At 36.7% G+C, this 22,252-nt stretch overlaps 1 protein-coding gene across 3 annotated transcripts in view; it reads left to right on the top strand.

The window, feature by feature from the left end:
* Positions 1-22,252, top strand: part of MICU1 (mitochondrial calcium uptake 1) — a 242,801-nt gene that overhangs the window by 47,976 nt on the left and 172,573 nt on the right. For 2 of the 3 annotated variants that reach the window (XM_082715893.1, XM_082715895.1), the window contains exons 2-3: positions 4,101-4,262; positions 19,023-19,197. In XM_082715893.1, coding sequence (XP_082572019.1) covers positions 4,102-4,262; positions 19,023-19,197 — 336 coding nt within the window. In that variant the 5' untranslated portion in view covers position 4,101. Of the gene's footprint in view, positions 1-4,100; positions 4,263-11,811; positions 11,942-19,022; positions 19,198-22,252 lie in introns of those variants that run through there. The other variant, XM_082715894.1, reaches the window with a different exon arrangement.

Below are 22,252 nucleotides of genomic sequence, written 5' to 3'. Positions count from 1 at the left end.
TTGCAATTTATTCTTTTTTGTTTGTTTGTTTGCAGTTTATTCTGTTCACTACTGGTAAATAGCTATTCTTCAAGAAAAAACCTTTCATCATGTATTTTCCAATTTAAGGTATGTACTAGTTACCTGTTGTATATATAATCAGAATTCTCAGTCCAGAATTCAGATGACCTTCTCAAGTGATGATGCCTTACCTATTTGATCATTTGTGTATTTATTTATTCTTACTGAAAAATGTGTTTATTACACTGATGAGCATATTTCTATTTATGAGATGTCTATTATTTGGACATATGTCTATTTATGGAGAATATCTGATTAATTGTGAATTTATCTTCCAGTCTTACTCCTTGTCTGTTCCAACTTTTGAACTGGTTAGGTTACTTGCCTTTCACAATTGGAAACTTCTGAGTACTCTTTTTCTTTCTGTTGTCAGTGATGAATAATGTTTTCTCCAGATTGATGTTTTAGATGTGCTCATTTTTACTATAAGAAGAGATGTATTTGATCTGAAGAGAAACCAGAGTATTCATTTTTATTATAGACAAGAGAAGTGCTATGTATCTAAATGCACTGTGGGTTTAGAAAATGTTATTTTAGAAGTGTATCTGTTGTTGACAGGCAGGAAGAAAATATAGTGGACAGTCTCCTTGGTGCTATATTTTGCTAGAATATGTGCAGTAAAATGAAATGATTTCTGAGGTTGGAGAAGGTTATAAGAATTATATTGCTGCAGGTCATAGGAAATAGGAGAGAAAAATAATTCTTTTCCTACTTTGTCCATAAAGTGGGAAAAAAGCAGGATTTAGCTTCAACTTTGAAATTGGGCCTAGGTTGAATGAAGAAGGCTATGGGAAAGGTTTACTTAAGAGATTATAGGTGTAGGTCCCAGAGAAGAGCTCATTACTGGTTCCGTGATCTTAAGAGACAGCTAAATAATCTAACTTGATTTGAACCCAAATGGTAAAGGACATACTTTTCTTAGTGTATTGGGGCTTAGAAGTATACTTAAATGTTTGGAGCCAGTACTTATGTGATTTGTACCTTTACCTTCATGTGAAAGTACCTTACATAGTCAGATATTTTAAACACCTATAATGTAACAGGCCCTGTACCAGACTGTATGTTTATGATGAGGAAAAAAAATAATTTTGGCCTTAAAGGAGGCTGAGAGCTAAGTGGGGAAAACAAACTTATATATATATTAATTGCCATAGGAAGATATGTATAAAGTGCAAGATAATTTAAATTAGGAAGCAGTGAACTGTGCTTTGGGACAGTCAACGGGGAAGAGAATGAATACTTCAAGTGATTTGAATGAATTGTCATTGTAAAAAAGTTATATAACCAGGTTGCCTGGGTGGTTTAGTTGGTTAAGCCTTTAAGGGCTCAGGTCATGAACCCAGGGTCCTGGGATTGAGTCCCACATCGGCTCCTTGCTCAGCAGGGAACCTGCTTCTCCCTCTACCCTTCCCCCCCTGCTTGTGATCTCGCTCTCAATCAAATAAATAAATCTTAAAACAAAAAAAAGTCCTATAACCAGGATGAAATGCCCCTTTCTCTTTTTAGTCTGCCTGGTAGAATAAAAGAATGAAGACTTTACTCTGTCCTCAAGATACTGTCTAGAGGAAAAAAATCATTTTCTATCAGTTCTCTGTATAGAGGCCAGAAATGATCCTGTCATTTTTTTGGTGTCCATGAAATTTCTATGACTTGATCAAATTGTTTACCATTCTGAGTCTCAGAACTAAACAAAAGCCTTTGCTGACTAACCTAGTCTTACACTGCTATTTAAAAAAAATTTTAATTCTCTAATATCTATACTTTCAATACTTCTTCAAGATACCAGCTTAAAAACATATCATTTAAAAAATGTTTCATATATATCTTCCCTAATTAGATTGTGAAATTCTTTTTGACCTTTTAAGTCTAATAAATAGTATGAACTTAAAACATTTTTGTTGAATGAGAACTTCCAGTACTTCTCTTACATGCTGTATTAGTTAGCTTTTGCTGTGGCAGTAAACAACTCCCAATTTTAGTGGCTTACAATCAGAAACATTTATTTCTCACTAGCATTCTGTAGGTCGGTTGCGCTCTGCTGGCTCAGCTGGTCTTCACAGTGCCTGGCTCCAGGCTGAGATCTGTTCCTTAGAGAACCCAGCTTGAAGGATCAAGTCCATCTGGGGCATGATCTAATCTTCATAGAGTGCAGGAGCAAAAGAAGGCTAATAGCAATACTTCTTAAAAGTGCTTTGTGGAACTGGCCCACATTTTGTTGGTCAAAGGAAGGTCAATGGCAAAATACATACCCAAAATGAAGAGTGTGGAGAATATTTGCCTTTGGGATAGGGAATGGGAGAGTGAATGATTTTTGAACAATAATGTGACCTAATACAGGTATTTCTGAGTTAAACAGTGAGAGGTCCAGGTGAAGTTACAAGTATGAAACTAAAGAATTTAGTGGGTGGGAGGCCTTCCAAGGACCTGGGAATGAAAAAAAATTTTAATTAAAACTTAAATTCTTTAACAAAAAGCATATTAGCATTACAATGTAGGGGGGCAGCAAAGTGTCCTAGTTAAAAACTAGTGAGAGGAACAGGTGAAGTTAGAAGTATGAGACTAAAGAATTTAGTGGGTAGGAGGCCTTCCAAGGACCTAGGAATGGTCACCTGGGTGGCTCAGTTGGTTGAGTGACTGTTTTTGGGTTGGGTCGTGATCCTAGAGTCCTGGGATCTGGGATCGAGTCCCACATCGGGCTCCCCGCTGGGCAGGGAGTCTGCTTCTCCCACTGACTTCTCTCCTCTCATACTCTCTCTCTCTCATTCTCTCTCTCTTCCAAATAAATGAATAAAATATTCAAAACAAAACCAAACCCCCTCAAAATTAAATTATTTTAACAAAAACCGTATTAGCATTACAAGGTGGGGGGGCAGCAAAGTATCCTAGTTAAAAACCTGGGTTCTGGGGCACCTGGGTGGCTCAGTGGGTTAAAGCCTCTGCCTTCGGCTTGGGTCATGATCCCAGGGTCCTGGGATCGAGCCCCGCATCGGGCTCTTTGCTCTGTGAGGAGCCTGCTTCCTCCTCTCTCTCTGCCTGCCTCTCTGCCTACTTGTGATCTCTGTCTGTCAAATAAATAAATAAAATCTTAAAAAAAAAAAAAACAAACCTGGGTTCTGATGTTAGTCCATTTATATTAGATTCAGGATCTACTGCCTAGCTGCATACTCTAGAGCAAGTCACTGTATCTCAGTTTCCACATGTTTAAAATGGTTGTGCCACTTATAAATCTGTTGCTTTATAATTCTAAGTCCATATTTCATTGTCCTTTTTGTAATACTGGAAATTTCTCTCTTGCCACCTTTTGTTAAGGTTGTCAGTGGAAGGGCTCAAGGGAGACTAGAGAAAGAAGAAGTTTTTCTTCCTGATTCTTGTATGCACTGTAAGACACAGTGGCCTGTGGCATGTGGGACACCTTGGGGCTCTCAATCCCTAGGTAGTTTTAGAGGCGGTACTCCCAAACACAGTTTTTTCAGTGAGTTCCATACTCTGACATCTCCCCATGGATACTTTCCTGAGTTCCACTGGCATACTGAGTTCTCCTACTAGATGACTTTATAGTAACTTCTGTTGGCCTGGCACTCTGGTAAATTTCTCAGACATCCATGGTCATGTCCTCACCACAGACCTGTATCTCAGCCCTGTTGAGAGTGACCCCTTCACAGATTTATTCCTCTCCTGTTGTTCCGCATCAGTCCTTGCAATAGTAGCTGCTCCCTATATATGTTATCTCTTTAGCCCTTAGTATTTTACCCCTGTTAAAATTAATAATGCTTTACGTTAAACTTTTCCTGTTCAAATTATCATGTGGTTTTTTGGTCTTCCAATTACACTTTGATACATCAGGTTTATAAGTAGTATTTTTCTCATACAACTGTTCTGAGGATTAAATAGGATACTGTATGGTATTGCAGAGTGTTTACTATCTGCCATTGAGTAAGTCCGTAATGATTACTGGTGACGTTGATACTTTCATCTTCATCATTTTAGCATCACTGTTGCCACCACTAGTTAGGAGTAACATTTCTCCTTTTTATCCACAGGATGTTTCGTCTTAACTCCCTTTCTGCATTGGCAGAACTGGCTCTGGGCTCTCGATGTTACCATGGGGGATCACAGCCCGCCCAGACGAGGCGACGACTCATGATGGTAGCTTTCCTGGGAGCATCTGCAGTCACTGCAAGTACTGGTCTCCTGTGGAAGAGGTTAGTGTTAGTCGGAGAGTGTTAGAGTTAGTCTCCTGCACGTGCTTTCGTTTTTCTCATTGTCTCTGTTATGTCAAAGGATTGCATGGATTTCTGGCTTAACTTTGTGCCAAAATTTCTTGCACAAATCATTTGCCGTTGAAAATAATTTGTCTATGAGATAGGATGTTTCAAAGAATTCAGCTATTGTGTCAAAGCAACAAATAGGCAGTATTCCGTTTCAAGGTCTGCCTGTCTCCTCTGCTGAATTATTTCAACAATAAACCGATTTAATAATTTCAATAATTTTTAAATAAATGATATATAATAAGAAACAAATAAATTTCATAATTTACCAATTTAGCATGTACAGTTCACTGGCTTTTAGTTGTACAGCCATCACCACTATCTGATTCCAAAAATTTCCTTCACTCCACAAAGAAACTCCATGCCATTTAGCACTTACTTCCCAATTTCTCCATCCCTCCTAACCCTAGGCAACCACTGATCTACTTTTTGTCAATAGACAGTACAATGGGGATAATGATAACACCTATCTCTAAAAAGAATAAATGAGTGATTATTTGGGGTCATTTATTTATTTATTTATTTACTTTTTTGTTTTCTATAGATTTTATTTATTTGACAGAATGCGAGAGAGCACAAGCAGGGGAACAGTAGGAGAGGGAGAAGCAGGCTTCCCACTGAACAGGGAGCTCGATGACGGGCTGGATCCCAGGAGCCTGGGATCATGACCTGAGGCGAAGGCAGATGCTTAACCATCTGAGCCACCCAGGTACTCCCGGGGCTTTTTAAAATAGCATTTTATTTTATTTAATGTTAAATTAGGCTTTTCACCCAGTGTAGGGCTCCATTTCACAATCCTGAGAACAAGAGTTGCATACTCCACCAACTGAGCCAGCCAGGTGCCCCAAGTTATTATTTATTAAATGCTTTAAAAAGTGCCTGGCATATAGCTTTGTAAATAAAAAACATTTATGGAGAAAGTATTTGGTACATAGTAAGCTATCATTAAATGTTAACTGTTATTACTGGATATAATATGAAGATGGGAAGTGAAGGAGATAGAGTACTAGCAGAAAAGACAGTTTCCAAAAAAAGTTGGAGTTGTGATATAAAAGATCCTATATACCATGCCAAGAAGTTGCGATTCTTAAGTTTTGAAGGTTTTGAAGAAAGAGGCTGGCTGATCACAGACAAGTTTGAAGAGAGATTAATATAGCAACAACAGTGGAATAAACTGGAGTGGGAAGAAGCTACAGACAGACACTATTACTTGTTTGAGATGATGATGTGGGTACTGGAATCTTAGAAAGAAGTGTGTGAGTTTAAAAAATTTCCAGGTAAGAGGCACCTGGGTGGCTCAGTGGGTTAAAGCCTCTGCCTTCGGCTCAGGTCATGGTCTCAGGGTCCTGGGATCAAGCCCCGCATCAGGCTCTCTTCTCGGTGGAGAGCCTGCTTCCTCCTCTCTCTCTGCCTGCCTCTCTGACTACTTGTGATCTCTGTCTATCAAATAAATAAATAAAATCTTTAAAAAAAATTTTCCAGGTAAAATGGACAGGAAGAGAGGGAGAGAAAGATCTAGACTGTGGGACACAGACAGAAGGAGGAAGAGAGGAAGGCAAAAGAAGGAAAGGAGGAATAGGAAATACACCTTTTGTCCTTTCACTGTAATAAATAGTAAATGCTTAATAATTTCTTCAGGTATGCTTTCCTTCAGTGCAATTAGAGGACCCCATGCAGGTGCATATAGCATTGTCTTTGGCTTAGTCTAACATTGAAGGTGACACCAGCTGTACCCTGAGAAGTTGTTTGATGATTTGAATGTTTAAGAAGTTACTTTAAGGGGCGCCTGGGTGGCTCAGTTGGTTGGGCAAGTGCCTTCGGCTCAGGTCATGATCCTGGACTTCCAGGATCGAGTCCCACATCAGGCACCCAGCTCCTTGGGGAGTCTGCTTCTCCCTCTGACCTTCTCCTCCCTCATGCTCCTCTCACTCATTCTCTCTCAAATAAATAAATAAAATCTTAAAAAAAAAAAAAGTTACTTTAAGAAAGTTTTTTCTTTCTGAGTCACTTTGTTTATACTATTCAGGTTAAATGCTGATTAACAAGTTTAGGTTATTTTACTTTTATTAATTTATGGTATTTTTGGGTAATATTATCCCCAGAAAAAGAATAAGAAGACAATCTTATCTTCTAAAGCATCCAAAAGCAGAAAAATCTACGTATTGACAGTGTGTCTTCAATATGATGCTTCTTCTAAAGCATATGCTTTTACCATAGATTCTAATTTCATGAATGTTTCAAAATCATAAATATACCAAGTGCTGAGATTTTAGTGTTCAAAGATTGTTAGTTTTGTGCCTTTGCTATGGCATATAAGAAGCTATAAAGAGATGAACTTATAATTATTCTCAAGTTTTGAAATAAATATAAATGAAACTTGTTGCAATTTTCATGCTTATACTGAGCTCAAGATCAATAACAAAAACTCTCTAAAATGATTGTGAGTTATCTTGTTAGATTGCAGGCATACAATTTGCCATTTAATTTTATATCTTTTTTCCATCCTCTTAAAAAATTGGGAAATGAGCAAAATTAAAATGTTTTCCTAAGAAGTGAGATTTAGAGTTCTTTTTGAAAGAGGGCGGGATATAATTTTAACCCTCAAAAAATTTTAAATTTATGAGTTTTAAATTTTTAAACTTCAAAATTCACTGATTTAAATTATAAAGAACAATATGATCTTTAAAAAAAGTCTAATACAGAAGTAAAGAAAAAACCTTTTTTTTCATCTCCAGTTCCTGTTCCTGTACAAAAAATAATTAATAGCAATACAATACAGTACGATACAATACAAAAATACAGTTTTGAATCATGTAGGTGTATAACAAAGAATACAATTTGGAATGTTTGCCTTCAAACCCAAGTATGTTCTGGGATATATAATTAGGTATAGGTAAAGACCAGATATACTACTTAAATCTGCTAATGTAAATTAAGTATGATTTTTTTAAAAAGATTTTATTTATTTATTTGACAGGTAAAGATCACAAGTAGGCAGAGGCAGTTGGGGAGGGCAGGCTCCCTGATGAGTAGAGAGCCCGGTGAGGGGCTCGATCCCAGGACCCTGGGATCATGACCTGAGCCGAACGAAGGCAGAGGCTTTAACCCACTGAGCCACGTAGGCGCCCTTTGCCTTCCCTTTTGAAGGATATTTTCACTGGATATAGAATTCCAGGTTGGCTTTTTTCTTTCCAGCACTTTAAGTCTGTGATTCTGTTGTGTTCAGTTTTGATTTTTGTTTTGTTTTCAGTATGGTATCCTCATTATATTCTAGCATTTTTTTTTATTGTGGTAAGCTATATGTAGCATCAGATTTACCATTTTAACTTCATTATCTACATTCACAGTGTTGTGTGACCATCACCACGATTTATCTAGAATTTTTTCGTCATCTCAAACTGAAACTCTGGACCCATTTAACAGTAATTCCCCATTTCACCTTGCCCTCCATCTGTGGTTATTCTGTTTTCTCATTGTATGAATTTGAGAATTCCAGTATATGTAACCAACTGAAGCACCCAGGTGCTCTGAGCATGTACCTTGATCTGAGGGTTGTGAGTGCGAGTCCCACATTGGGTGTAGAGATTACTTAAAACAAACAAACAAACAAAAAAGACAAAAATTTTTTAAAAAGTACCATTTAGAAAATATGTTAGAAAGTACTGTTAATTGGAGGATCTGGAAAGATGGCAGCATAGGAAAATCCTGAACTTACCCTCTCTTATACACATTAAATCTATGGATACCTGTGGATAATTTCCCTTCACGAAAGATCTGAAAACTATAGGAATTGGTGCCCATAACAAAGAATATAAGGACCACACCAAGATGGGTAGGAGAAGCAGAGACACAGTCCTACAAAAACCCCATCCCCAGAGTGGCAACATTCAATAGAGAGGGAATTTCACCAGGCAGTGCTTCTCCCAGAGGGGAGAGGGGTTGGTGCCTCACATTAGGCACCCTAAAAACGGATCTGTACTGGAGAGACAAGCCTGAGAATATTTGACTTGCAAAACCAATGGGTTTGACATCCAGGGGTCCCAGAATTCTATAGGAAACTGGGATTCCCTTCTTAGAGGGCTCTGTGCAGTCTTGCTTGCTCTGAGACCCAGAAAAAAACAAAAACCAAAAAACCCCAGCAGTTTGAAAAGGACTTGGCAGTGATTCACAAACAGAAGGCATATAACAGGTATGGAGGTCCTTCCTGAGGAGCAAGGGATTCAAGTCCTGCACTGGGCACTCCCTGTACCACCCTTGTACTGGGAAGACAAGTCCCCATTTTGTCTGGCTTTGAAAATCAGCAGGGCTTAACTCTAGGAGAGGTAGAAGGCCTTGGGAAACCAAAACTGCTCTGCTCTTTAAAGGCCCATCGGGATGCCTGGGTGGCTCAGTGGGTTAAAGCCTCTGCCTTCAGCTCGGGTCATGATCCCAGGGTCCTGGGATCGAGCCCCACATCGGGCTCTTTGCTTGGCAGGGAGCCTGCTTCCTCCTCTCTCTGCCTGCCTCCACCTACTTGTGATCTCTGTCAAACAAACAAACAAACAAAAAATTAAAAAAAAAATTTTTTTTTAAAGGCCCATCAGCAATCTTACTCTGAGACCCAGCATATTGGAAGCAGTTTCAAAAGCACCTGGGCCGTATATGAGAGTTTATTTACTAGTTGTAGGGCTTGTGCCAGAAGGGCAGGGTTCCATAAGAACTTTCTCTGGGAATGGAACTGCTCGCAGCCACCTTTTCTTTTGCCTTCCTTCAGCCTAACTGGCTCACTGAAGGTGGATAACCGGGGAGTTGTTGGTCAGAGTACAAACTACACTCAGAACATAAATATGTTCTGGAGTCTAAGGCAGCACTGTGATTATAGTTAATAATACAGTATTGTATACTTGAAAATTGCCAAGAGACTGGATAGATTTTAAATGGTCCCCAAAAAAGTGATAATTATGTGATGTAATGGAGGTTTTAGCTAATGCAATGGTGGCAATTAGATTGATACACATAGGTGTATCAAATTAACACATTGTATACCTTAAACTTATAAAATGTTATCATCAATTATATCTCAATAAAAACTGCTTTGAAAATATGCTTATGTGTAAAATGTACTTTCAGGTAAGGGTAAAGAAAACTAATTAAAATAATAATTATAGAAATGAGTCCACAAAGCTTGTGGATATCTTGTGGAAAAAGACCTTACTAATTTGCTGACTATTCTAGTTGATGGCCAGTATAAAAAGTAAGGATAAATTAACAAAATGTGTGTGTGTGTGTTTTTTTTTTTTAAGATTTTATTTGAGAGAGAGAGAAAGTATGAGAGTAAGTGAGCACAAGTAGAGGGGAAGGGCACAGAGCAGGGAAGAAGCAGACTCCCCACTGAGCAGGGAACCCAATGTGGGGCTCGATCCCAGGACCTCAGGATCATGACCTGAGCTCAAGGCAGACAATCAACTGAGCCACCCAGGTGCCCCCCAAATATATTATTTTTAGAAAGTACAAAACAAGTTAACTTCAGTCACATACAGATGTTCTGTACTGTTATTCCTTCCTTTTTCACCCTTTATTTTACTGATGTCACAAGTTAAATCTTTTATACTGTGTATCCATTAGCATATTTTTATACTTAAGATTTTTTTTTAATGTTTGATCTTTGAACTTCTGTTACAGAATTTAAAGAGATTTACACATCATCATTATAGGACAACAGTATTCTGTATTTGTCTATATATTTGCCTTCACCAGTGAGTTTTATACTCTATGCTTTCATGTTGCAGTGTAGTTCATTTCAACTTGAAGGACTGCCTTTAGGGTGTTTTTGTTTTGTTTTTTTTGGTAATGCAGGTTTAGTGGTGTGAACTTCCTCAGCATTGTTTATCTGGGAACATTCTTTCTTCTTCATTTCTAAGGATAGTTTTACCAAATATAGCATCTTTGGTTGGTAATTTTTTCTTTCAGTGCCTTCCATCTTACATCCTATTTCTTTATGGCCTACAAGGTCTTATAGTTTTATGGGTTCCCCTTGAACATGATGAATCAGTTTTCTCCTCCTGTTTTAAAAATTCTCTTTGACTTTGGCAATTTGATTATAATGTGTCTTAGTGTGGATTTCTTTGGGTTCCTCCTCATGGACGTCTTGGACGTCTGTTCTTCATTCTGGATATCCATTAATTTCCCCAAATTTGAGTTTTCAAATTTTCAAGTTTATTGCCATATTTTCTTTAAATAAACTTTTTTTTTTTTTTATCGTTTTCTTGTCTTCTTTCTCCTTCATGTATATATTGGTTTTCTGTAAGTCCCTTAAGGCTTTTTCCTTTGTGTTTTGTTTCTCTGACTGGATAATATCAAATTATTTATCTTTGAGTTTACCTTTGAGTTTATCTTTCTGCTTCATTGAGTCTGCTTTTAAGACACCCTAGTGAATTTTTCAGGTCTATAATTGTACTCATCAGCTCCAGAATTTGCTTTTTAAAAACAACTTTCTTCAGGCTCCTGGGTGGCTCAGTGGGTTAAGCTTCTGCCTTTGGCTCAGGTCATGATCTCAGGGCCCTGGGATCAAGCCCCCACATCAGGCTCTCTGCTCAGTGGGGAGCCTACTCCCTACTCCCCCCACCCTTGCCTGCCTCTCTGCCTACTTGTGATCTGTCAATTAAATAAATAAAATCTAAAAAAAACAATGCAAAAAACTCTCTTGATGGTAGTTTTTTTAGTGCAGTGTTTTCTTGAGCTTATAGAGCATCTTTATGATGGGTATTTTGAGTTCTTTTTCAAGTAGTAAATATTTCTGTTCAGTTTCTGGAGATATATTTTGCTCCTCTTTTTGGGCCACATTTCTGTTACTTCCATGTATCTTGCAACTTTATGTTAAGATTCACATTTTTGAAGAACCAACCACATATCCCAATCTTTATAGATTGGCTTCATACAGCAATCAGCCCAGTTACAGATTCTGGTGCCTCTGAAGCTTTTTTGGGAGAGGATACAGCTTCTCTGGGTTTGTGAGGGCAGTTCTCAATTGCAAAGCTTGCCAATTTCTTTTTCAAGAGCTGTTCATCTCTTGTTCCCTCTGGTGTTTCTCTGCAGCAGTGCAAGTTCTCTGTGCATAGCAGCAAGGCACCTCCTGTCTCTTCTCATCACCTGCCAGGCAGGCAAAGTATGCCAGCTCCCCATTCCCACCCCAAGTCAGGTGAGGCACATACCAGTCTTTCAGACAGCTTTCTGAAAAACTGGAACACCAGACACACCTTCCACTTCTTTCCCTCCCTCCTGAGGGAGAAGGCTTGTTTCGCATTTTTTTCTGATTGTATCAAGCTGTGCCAGCTCCACAAACCACCTCCCACTTTTCTTTTTCTTACCCACCCTCAGGAATGCAAACTATGCGACCTTCCATTAGCACTCCAAGTGAGGTGAACAGAAACCAGTCCCTTGAGCAGCCCTCTGAATTGATAGAATGTTGAACACACTTCCATTCTCATTTCTTCCTGTAGGAGATGCTGAGCTGTTCCTGCCTGGGGGGAGGGGCTGACAAGGGTAAAGTGAAATTGCTCCTCATATGCATTTCGGCATTGTGTTTCTCCTGGTGTACTGCAGCTTCTTCATTGGATGTGGGGAATCTCATAAAGGTATTTTGATCTGTACATCGTTGTTAAATCAGTGTTTCTGGGGTCGTCAAAGCCTAGGGACTTGGTATTCTGCCATCCTGCTGACATCTGATAATTACTTTATTAGATATTTTTCATTGTGTATGTTAACATTTTTGAGTGCCTGAATTTTTTTGTTTTCCTTTAAAAGTATCTTGATTTTTGTATTGGTAGGCCATTAATTTATTGAAGACTCTGATCATCCATAGCTTGTTTTTAAGTTGTTTTTTTGTTTTGTTTTGTTTTGTTTTTTGTTGCTGTTTTATTTTTGTCAGAATGGTTTAGATAGAGTATTCTTTGCTCTAGGGCTAATTTAGCCCTACCAATAAGACATGGCCCATCTGTTGTGTTTATTAAATGCTTTGAGTGTTCAATGATTTATCACATGTTGAACATTTTCTGCTTGTAAGTTCTGAAAAGTTTTGGCCTATAGCTCTTTGGTAATTGTTCTTTGCCCAACATTGAATATTTTAATCCTTAGAATGCACTACTTACTATTAACTTAAGGGAGACTCCATTAGGTTCATGGAACTTTGTCTTTGTGTAACTTCCTCCTCTGTGGTCCTCTTCCCCACACATTCCTGCCACCTCAGGCTCTCTAAACTGTGATCTCTCTCTTCTCAACTTAGCATGGTCACTCCATATTGCTTGGGATCCTGCTCCTGATCTGGAAAATGTCGCCAAATAGAACTTCAGGACAGTTATAGGTTTAATTTTTTTCAGAGAGTTGCTGTCTGTTATTTAGTGTCTGAACATGTTTTATATATTTTGTTAAATTTTCTGTATTTTTCCTTACACTGGGAAGGCAAGTCAGGTGTATTTACTCCATTGTAGTTGAAAGCAGAAGTCTTCTTTCTATACATCATTATATGTCACCAACTCTATAATGTTTAAATCACTGTATTATTATATCTTTACCACTCTTGGAAATGTGCAGTTCCTAAGTTGGTAAAAGTTGTAGGGATGTAATAGGGTATAATCCGTCTACTACACATGAGCAGCATTCAGGTCAGGTTTTTCAGAAGAGATTATGAATGCTGTTTAATGAAATGAACTGAATAAAGCAGTGTGGTTAGGAGATTATACCAGATGATACTGAATGTCTGTAGATTTTCTTTTCTAGAGCGTTAAGTTTTTGAGAAATCAGGTTATGACTCAACCTTTCCAGGAGACTTTCCCTGACCCTATTCTCTGTCTTTATATATTCTTTACCATTTGACTTATCTGTTTTCCCTATTTACTGTGACTCTCTTAAGGACAGACAGTCTTATTTATATTTATCTTAGCAACTAGTGTAGCTCTTATAGCATTTGAATGAAGAAATGAATGAATGCTGTCCCTTTTCTTTGTGAATAAATACCTTAGGTCTCCACTTTATCAGCCCCTAATCATTTGGTTCCACAAACTCTTCAGAGGGAAATAAACAGGAAAATGATCTAACCTTGATGAGTTAGGGTCAAGGTTGGAAGGAAATTTGAGCTATGATGAAAAGATTACTTTTGGGGGCACCTGGGTGGCTCTGCTCTCAGTCGTTAAGCATTTGCCTTCAGTTTAGGTCATAATCCAGGGTCTTGGGATTGAGCCCCGCATTGGCCTCCCTGCTCGCCGGAAGCCTGCTTTTCCTTCTCCCACTCCCCCTGCTTGTGTTCCTTCTCTCGCTGTGTCTCTCTGTCAAATAATTAAATAAAACATTTTTTTCAAAAAAAGATTGTTTTTGAACCAGGTGGGGAGTTAGTTTTTTGTTGCTTTTTAAAAATGTGTTTTTAAGGCTTAACCTTAAAAAAAAAGTTATTTTTCTTGCTTATAATTAAAATACTTCTTTGCCTTTGTTCGTATGCATAAAATATTATTTGTAAGTAAATGAAATAGCTATTGGTTTATATCTTATTTAAATAGTCATATGAAAGGAATGTGTTAAGAATTTTCTCATATTGCAGATTTTAATCCCAGTGTATATTTTCCAATCCCTTTTCTGATCAGTATAGATGAAGACTTTGATTTTTTTTCCTTAATCAGCCATAGACACATTGAATACTTTGTGTAAGGCACTGGGTTGGAAATTCTGGATGATTAAAAGAATAATGTCCATTCTCTTCTTTTTTTTTTTTTAAGTTTTAATTAATTATTATTCCAGTATAATTTACATACAGTGTTATATTAGTTTCATGTTTACAATATAGTGATTCAGCAATTCTATGTGTTACTCAGTGCTCATCATAATAAATGAACTCTTAATCCCCTTTACCCATTTTACTCGGCCAACCACTCCCTTCCCCTCTGCCAAGCACCAGTTGTTCTCTGTATTTAAGAGTCTTTTGTTGTTGTTGTTTTGTCTCTTTTTTCCTTTGTTCATTTGTTTCGTAAATTCCATATGTGAGTGAAATCCTATGGTTTTTGTCTTTCTCTGACTGATTTCACTTAGCAATACACCCTTTATATCCTTAAGATCAATCCATATTGTTGCAAATGGCAAGATTTCATTCTTTTGCATTGCTGAGAAGTATTCCATTGTGTGTGTGTGTGTGTGTACACAACACATATTCCTTATGCATTCATCTATAGGTGGGCATTTGGGTTTCTTCCATATTTTGGTTATTGCAAATGATGCTGCAATAAACGTAGGGGTGCATCTGTTGTTTTAATTAGTATTTTCATATTCTTTGTGTAAATACCCACTAGTGGACTTACTGAATCATATGGTAATGCTAGTTTTAACTTTTTGAGCAACCTCCATGCTGTTTTCCACAGTGACTGCACAAGTTTGCATTCCCAACAGTGCACAATGGTTCTTTTTTTTCCACATCCTTACCAACATAAGTTGTTTTTTGTGTTTTTGATTTTAGCCAGTTTGACAGGTGTGAGGTGATACCTCATTGTGCTTTTGATTTGCGTTTCCCCAATGATTAGTGATGGTGAGCATCTTTTCAGGTGACTCTTGGTTGTCTGGATGTCTTCTTCAGAGAAATGTTCGTTGATGTCATCTGCTGATTTTTTAGTTGAATTTTTTGTGTTATGGGTGTTGAGTTGTGTAAGTTCTTTTATATTTGGATACTGACCCCTTATTAGATATATCATTCTCTCGTTCAGTAGGTTGTCTTTTTTTTTTTTTTTTAATTTATTTGTTAGAAAGAGAGAGCTCACAAGTTGGGGGAAGGGGTAGAGGGAGAAGGAGAAGCACATTTCCCACTCAGTGGGGAGCCCAATGTGGAACTCAATCCCGGGACCCTGGGATCATGACCTGAACTGAAGGCAGATGCTTAACTAACTGAGCCACCCAGGCGCCCCATGTCTTTTTGTTCTGTTGTTTCCTTTGCTGTGCAGAAGCTTTTTATTTTGATATAGTGCCAGTAGTTACTAGGGTTTTTTTGTTTTTATTCCCTTGCTTCAGAGACATATCTAGAAAATATTGCTACTGCCAGTGTCAGAGAAATTATTGCCTGTGTTCTCTTCTAGGATTTTTATGGTGCCAGGTCTCATATTTAGGTGTCTGATCCATTTGGAGTTTATTTTTGTGTATAGTGTAAGTGCTTTGGTTTCATTTTCTTGTATGGAGCTGTCTAGTTTTCCCAACACCATTTGTTTAAAAGACTTTTTCCCATTGCGTATTCTTTCCTTCTTTGTTGTAAATTAATTGACCATATAATTGTAGGTTTATTTCTGTACTCTTTATTCTGTTCTCTTGATCTATGTGTCTGTTTTTGTGTCAGTACCATATTTTTGGAATATTTTGAGAAAAATAGGTTTTAACTCTTCTTTAAATTTCTGGTATAATTCACCTATGAAGCCATCTGGTCCTGGACTTTTGTTGGTTGGAAGTCTTCTGATTACCAGTACCATTTCATTGCTGGTAATTAGTCTGTTCAAGTTTTCTGTTTCTTCCTGATTCCATTTTGGGAGGTTTTATGTATGTTTCTAGGAATTTATCCATTTCTTCTAGGTTATCCAGTTTGTTGGCACATAATTTTTCATAATCCCTTAGAATCCTTTGCATTTCCCTGGTGTCAGTTGTTAATTCTCCACTTTCATTTCTGATTATGTTTCTTTGAGTTCTCTCCCTCCCTCCCTCCCTCTCTTTCTCTTTGTTTTTGATAAGTCTAGCTAAAGGTTAGCAATTTAGTTGATCTTCTCAAAGAACCAGCTTCTGGTTTCATTGATCTGTTGTTCTTTTTTTATTATTATTATTTTTTTTTTAGTTTCTCTCTCTCTCTCTCTCATCTGTATATATATAGATATACACACTCTAATTTTTATTCTTTCTTTCTTCTGGATAGCCTGTTTCTTAATGATCATACTATGTTGAACCACATGACAGTGCTGATATTTGACAGTATTTGGTTGGTAAAAAGAACAGAGTCATTTGACTCTAATAGTTAAAAAGCAAGGTAGATTCTGGAAATATAAAATAACAAATTGTGTGATATGGTTTAGTCACTAAGTCATGTAGCAATTTGAAAAAATAGAGTCATTAGCTTGGATAAAGAAGTTAGGAAAAACTTTCATAGAATAAAGTTTCACTTTCAATCTCTAATCAGCTAGAGGGGCTTCTCCTGAACATTTCAGTCTTTTTCTTGCTATTAATAGTTGAATTAACCTGATAAGTCCATCAGATTTTTGTCTTAATGTAGAATTTTTTTATGTACATGTTTTTATTTAAATACCAATTTTTAAGTCTTTTGGCCCCACATTTATTCTTACAATTCATTTTTTCGTGTTTAAAAAAATAACAGACTTTATCATCCTAACCTTTTTTTTTTTAAAGATTTTATTTGTTTATTTGACAGAGAGCGAGAGTTAGAAAGAGAATACAAGCAGGGAGAGTGGGAGAGGAAGAAGTAGGCTTTCTGTCGAGTGGGGAGCCCAACGTGGGGCTCGATCCCAGCACCCTGGAATCATGACCTGAGCCAAAGGCAGATGCTTAATGACTGAGCCACCCAGGCACCCCATCCTAACTGTTTTTAAGTGTACAGTTCGGTTGTTTTAAGTGTATTCACACTGTTGACAAACAGGTTTTTAGAATTTTATCATCTTACAGAAATGAAGTTCTTTATCCATTAAATACCTCTGTTCCCCCTCCCTGCAGCCCCTGATTACTATCATTCTATTTCCTGTCTCTTTGAAATAGACCATATTAGATACCTCATATAAGTGGGATCATAGATTATTTTTCTTTTTGGCTCATTTCACTTGGGATAATGTCCTCAAGGTTCATCCATGTTGTAGCATGTGGTACAATTTCCTTTCCTTTTTTAGTTTTCTTTCAGAGAGTTACTTAAAAATTTTTTGACATACAAAAAGCTGTACATAACTAATGCAGACAAATTAAAGGAGTTAGAGATAAGTATACACCAGTGATCCATCATGGCAATCTGTGCCATAAATCTGTCCATCACTTTTAGAAGTTTTCTCCCACCCTCTTACTATTATTATGGGCTGTTTTAGTGATAAAACACTTAGCATAAGGCCTATCCTCTTAGCAAATTTTTAAGAGAGTTTAATTATTTATTTATTAGAGAGAGAGAGAGAGAATGTGGAGGGCGGAGCAGAGGGAGAAAGACAAGCAGACTCCACACTGAGCTCAGACACCCACTGAACACAGAGCCTGACTAAGGGCTCAATCCCAGGACCCTAAGATCACTGCCTGGGTGGAAATCAACAGTGGACGCTTAACCCACTGAGCAACCCAGGCCCTCCACCCCCGCCCCCCACCCCTTGGCAAAGTTTTTAATATACAGTAGTTTTTTTAAACTATAGGCACTGTGCTGTTCAGTAGATCTCTAGGACTTATTTACTTAGTGTAATCGAAAATTTCTACCCTTTGATTAATATCTCCCCTCTCCCCTTCGCCCATCCTCTGGAAAGCACCATTCTACTCTTTGCCTCTATGAGTTTGACTGTTTTATATTTATAATGTAAGTGATATAATATAGTATTTGTTCTTCTGTGTCTGGCTTATTTCACTTACCATAATGTCCTCTAGGTTCATCTGTATTGTCATAAATGGCAAGATTTCCTTTTTTGATGCTGAATAGTATTCCTCTGTGTGTGTGTGTGTGTGTGTTGCACATATCACATTTTAATTTGTTGACTGATAGGTATTTAGGTTGCTTCCATGTCTGGGCTATGGTGAATAATGTTGCAATGAACATGGGAATATCGATCTCTTTGAGATCCTGATTTCAGTTTCTTTGGATATATATCCAAAGTGGGATTGCTGAATGATATTGTACTTCTATTGTTAGTTTTTTTGAGAATCTTCCATCCTGTTTTCCAGGGTGGCTGTATCAATTTACATTCCCATCAACAGTGTACCAGGGATCCCTTTTCTGCACATCCTCACCAACACTTATCTTGTTTCTTTTATCATATCTGTCCTAACAGGTGTGAGTGTAATATCCCATTGCAGTTTCAATTTGCATTTCCCTTATGATGTTGAGCACATTGTCATATATATGTTGGCTATTGATGTATCTTTTGTTCACTTCCTTTGCTCATTTTTAATCAGGTTATTTGGGGGTTTTTGCTATAATGTTGTAAGAGTTCTCTATATGTTTTGAATATTAGCCCTTTATTAAATATATTGTTTGCAGATATTTCCTCCCATTTCATAGGTTATCTTTTCATTTTGTAGATTGTTTCTTTTGTTGTCCCCAAGTTTTTTAGTTTCATGTAATCCTGCTTGTCTCTCTTTTCTTTTGTTGCCTGTGCTTTTAGTATCATATCCTTTGTTTTAGGCTGAATGTTATTCTTTTGTATGTAGATGCCACGTAATCCTTAATCCCTCATCTATCAGTGGACATCTCAGTCACTTCAAACATTTTAGCTGTTGTGAATAGTGTTGCTATTAACATGAATGTGCAAAAATCTCTTCATGACTCTGCTTTCAGTTCTTTTGGTTATAAAACCAGAAGTGGGATTGCTGGATCATATGATTGTTATATTTTTAACTTTTTGAGGAACCTCTTCATGCAGAAGTTTTCACAAATTTCATTGCTGTTGCTTCTGCTAAACTATCTGAAAATCTTTATTTCTTGATTAATGCAAATTTATCTTTTTGCATATCCAGAGCCCTTGCAGAATCTCCACCATCCATTAACAACCTAAAGAGTGAAGTCGGTGATAAAGGGAAGAATAAGGATGAAGGAGAAGTTGGTAACAATGAAAAAAAAGCTGCAGATGTTTGTCTTGAGTCTCATCCAGAAGAGAAAAAGAAGAAACGTTCTGGGTTCAGAGACAGAAAAGTATGGAACATGGTCTTATAAATTAGTCAAAGCTCTTGTTAATTCTAATTAGAATAATGCATTTGAGTATCTTTTATAGTTTATTTCAGATGGCACATATTCTCCTTACAATGATATTCACCTCTCTGCTATTTTTTTGTCTTTTTCTTTTTTTTTAATTAATTTTTTAATTTTTTTATAAACATATAATGTATTTTTAGCCCCAGGGGTACAGGTTTTTTCTGTCATTTTCTAAAAAGACAAATATAGTCCTGGAATGTGAAGTTGATGGGGCTAGTGAAAAGATCTAGAATTGATAATCAGGATTTGCATATATTTTCTTCACTCTTTTAATGCTGCTATTTTAGTTGATTCTTGCTTTCCAGATCTTTCTGATGCTAAATGTTCTTGGAAATGTTAAGTCTTTGGTACAATTGATTTATGATGCCAAATTTGTAAAGGCAGAATAACCTCTCTTTGGAAATACACAAATATTTCCAAAAATTCAACTAATTTTGATGATAGTATAAACGTTGAATGACTTCAGCTTTTAATATCTTTAATACAACCTGCTGTTACAGAGCTCTACCTCAGAAAAATTTCAATTCCAGTATAGTATTCCTATGACACTGAGCATTTGAATTCATCAGACATGAGTAATGAAAAGTCAAAAGGATGAATTTCTTAGACATCTGCATGTTCATGTTGAAATTCAGGGAATTGCTTCCTTTGATAAAATGTAGCTAATAAGTGTAGCACGATAATTTGAGCTATTTCTGTGTTGCATGCGTGTTTGTGTGTGGGGGGGTATATATTTGCAAGAAGAGTTCCTTTGAGAAATTTGTATTGTTTGTTTAGATGAAATTATTAAATATGTTTTTTCATTTCTCAATCTGTTTCTGATTGAGGTAAATTTGAACAAAAATGATATGTTATAACTTATACAAAGTGATATAAGTCAACTATCCCAGTGTTTCCACAATGATAAATTTATTTGATCTTTTGCCCTGAGTGAATTTGAGTAAAGTTTCAATTTATCTTGTGCCAGCAGTTTCATTTATAGTTTTTACATTTTACAAAATAGGGCTAAATTACCCAAATAAGCATTTATTTTTGAACTTTCCGTTTTCTTCTCCTGCTTTCTGCTTAGCAGTGACCATATATCATACTTTGCAGATAAAAATGAAAGCTTGATCAATATAATTTACTTAATTTGTAACTCCCATGGCTATAAAACCTTTCAATCTATTTCTGAAATAATTCTTAGTTCACTATAGTCTCAGTGGAAGAGCTTTGTTTTCCATGTTCAAGGATAACCATTCCACATGTCATCCTGTTTCCCCAAGAACCTGTTTCAACACTTATTTTTTCTTCTGTCCAGTTTCCTCAGTTACTCTTTGTCTTTTCATTTATTACATAGTTTACATAGACATGTTAAAGATTTTTCCACCTTTAATAAAATAATAAATTGCATTTTTGAGCATGGTTTTTTGTTTTTGTTTTTTGCCATTCACCTTCTTTTCTGCTGCACCAAACTGCTTCAGCCTCTACAGCTTCTCTTTGACATCCTCACTTTTCTCTTAAGCTTTTTGGTTTTGTTCTTTTATATTGTCTTGATTTTTATGTAATATTTCAAATATTCAGTGAGAAAAAAATAGAGACTACTATAATGAACATGTGCATATCTGACACTTATTTTTGTCAGGTTTTAACATTTGACTATACTTGCTTCATTTATTTTTTAAAGAAACAAAATGAATATAAAAAATACATTGCTGTATACTTTCCCCAGTCCCATTTTTCCCCTCTTTTTCAGAGGTGAGCCATTTGCTTTAATTTGTGATTTATTAATGTCATGTATGGCCTGGTGGTTTTGTGTGTTTTAGTTTTAATTAAAAAAAAAATTCCCAGGTCCAAAGAGTTAGGACAGCCCTATCAGTCAGTTTATGTTATACTGTTGTTATACGTGCTTCTCTTTCATTTAATATTTATATTATTTTATCTTCTTTCATTTTATTTTTGATTTTTAATTTTTAATTTTCAATTTTCTTGTCCCTTCTGACACATCAAGGCCTGAATTCTGAAAAATTCTCACACACTGCTTCAGTATTGCTTCATGGCCATTTCTTTTTTCTTGGAACTCTTACCTTACATCCTCACAACCTATACTGCATATCTTATAACTGTTCTTTATATTTTTTCTCAGTAGTTCTTCCCCTACTGTCCTGGGGCCTCTTTTCTTTCTCTCCCCCCCCCCTTTTTTTTATGTTGGTAAAATAGTTAAAATGTCACATTTACTATGTTAACCATCTTTAAATGTACATTTCATCACAGAGTATCAGCATTTTCTTACCACCCATCTCCATAGCTATTTTCATGTTATAAAACTGAAAATCTATACTCATTAATCAGTAACTCTTTACTACCCCCTTCCCTAGCCCCTCGAAACCACCTTTCTGCTTTTTCTCCATGATTTTGAATGCTAAAAGAACCTCATACAGGTGGGATCATAGAGTATTTGTATTTTTGTGACTGGCTTGTTGCACTTCATGTAATGTCCTCAAGGTTCATCATGTTTTAGCATATGTTGGAATTTTCTTACTTTGGGGGATGTTACAGGGTATGAATATACTACATTTTGGCCATCCTTTCAATCTCTTAATGGATATTTGTGTTGCTTCCACATTTTAGCTGTTTTGAAAAATGCTGTGGACGTAGATGAACAAATATCTGTTGGAGACCTTGCTTTCTATTCTTTTGGGTATCTACCTAGAAGTGAAATTGCTAGATCATATGGTAATCCTATTTTTAATTTTCTTATGGAACCACCATACTGTCATTTTGCATTCCTACCAGCAAGGGTTCTACTTTGTTCATATCTTTGCCAACACTTGCTATGTTCTTATCTTAGATTAGCCATTTTAACAGATGTAAGGTGCTATCTCATTACAGTTTTCATTTGCATTTCCATAATGTCAGTGACGTTGAACAACTTTGCATGTGCCTAATAGTCAGTTGTATGTCTTCTTTGTAGGAATGTTCATATCCTTTGCCCATTTCTTAACTCTGTTGTTGT

The sequence above is a fragment of the Mustela nivalis genome (genome assembly GCF_964662115.1).
Source record: "Mustela nivalis genome assembly, chromosome: 2".
Classification (NCBI taxonomy): Eukaryota; Metazoa; Chordata; class Mammalia; order Carnivora; family Mustelidae; genus Mustela; species Mustela nivalis.
The sequence above is the reverse complement of the archived record's forward strand: the minus strand, read 5'-3'. Positions and strand labels throughout refer to the sequence as shown.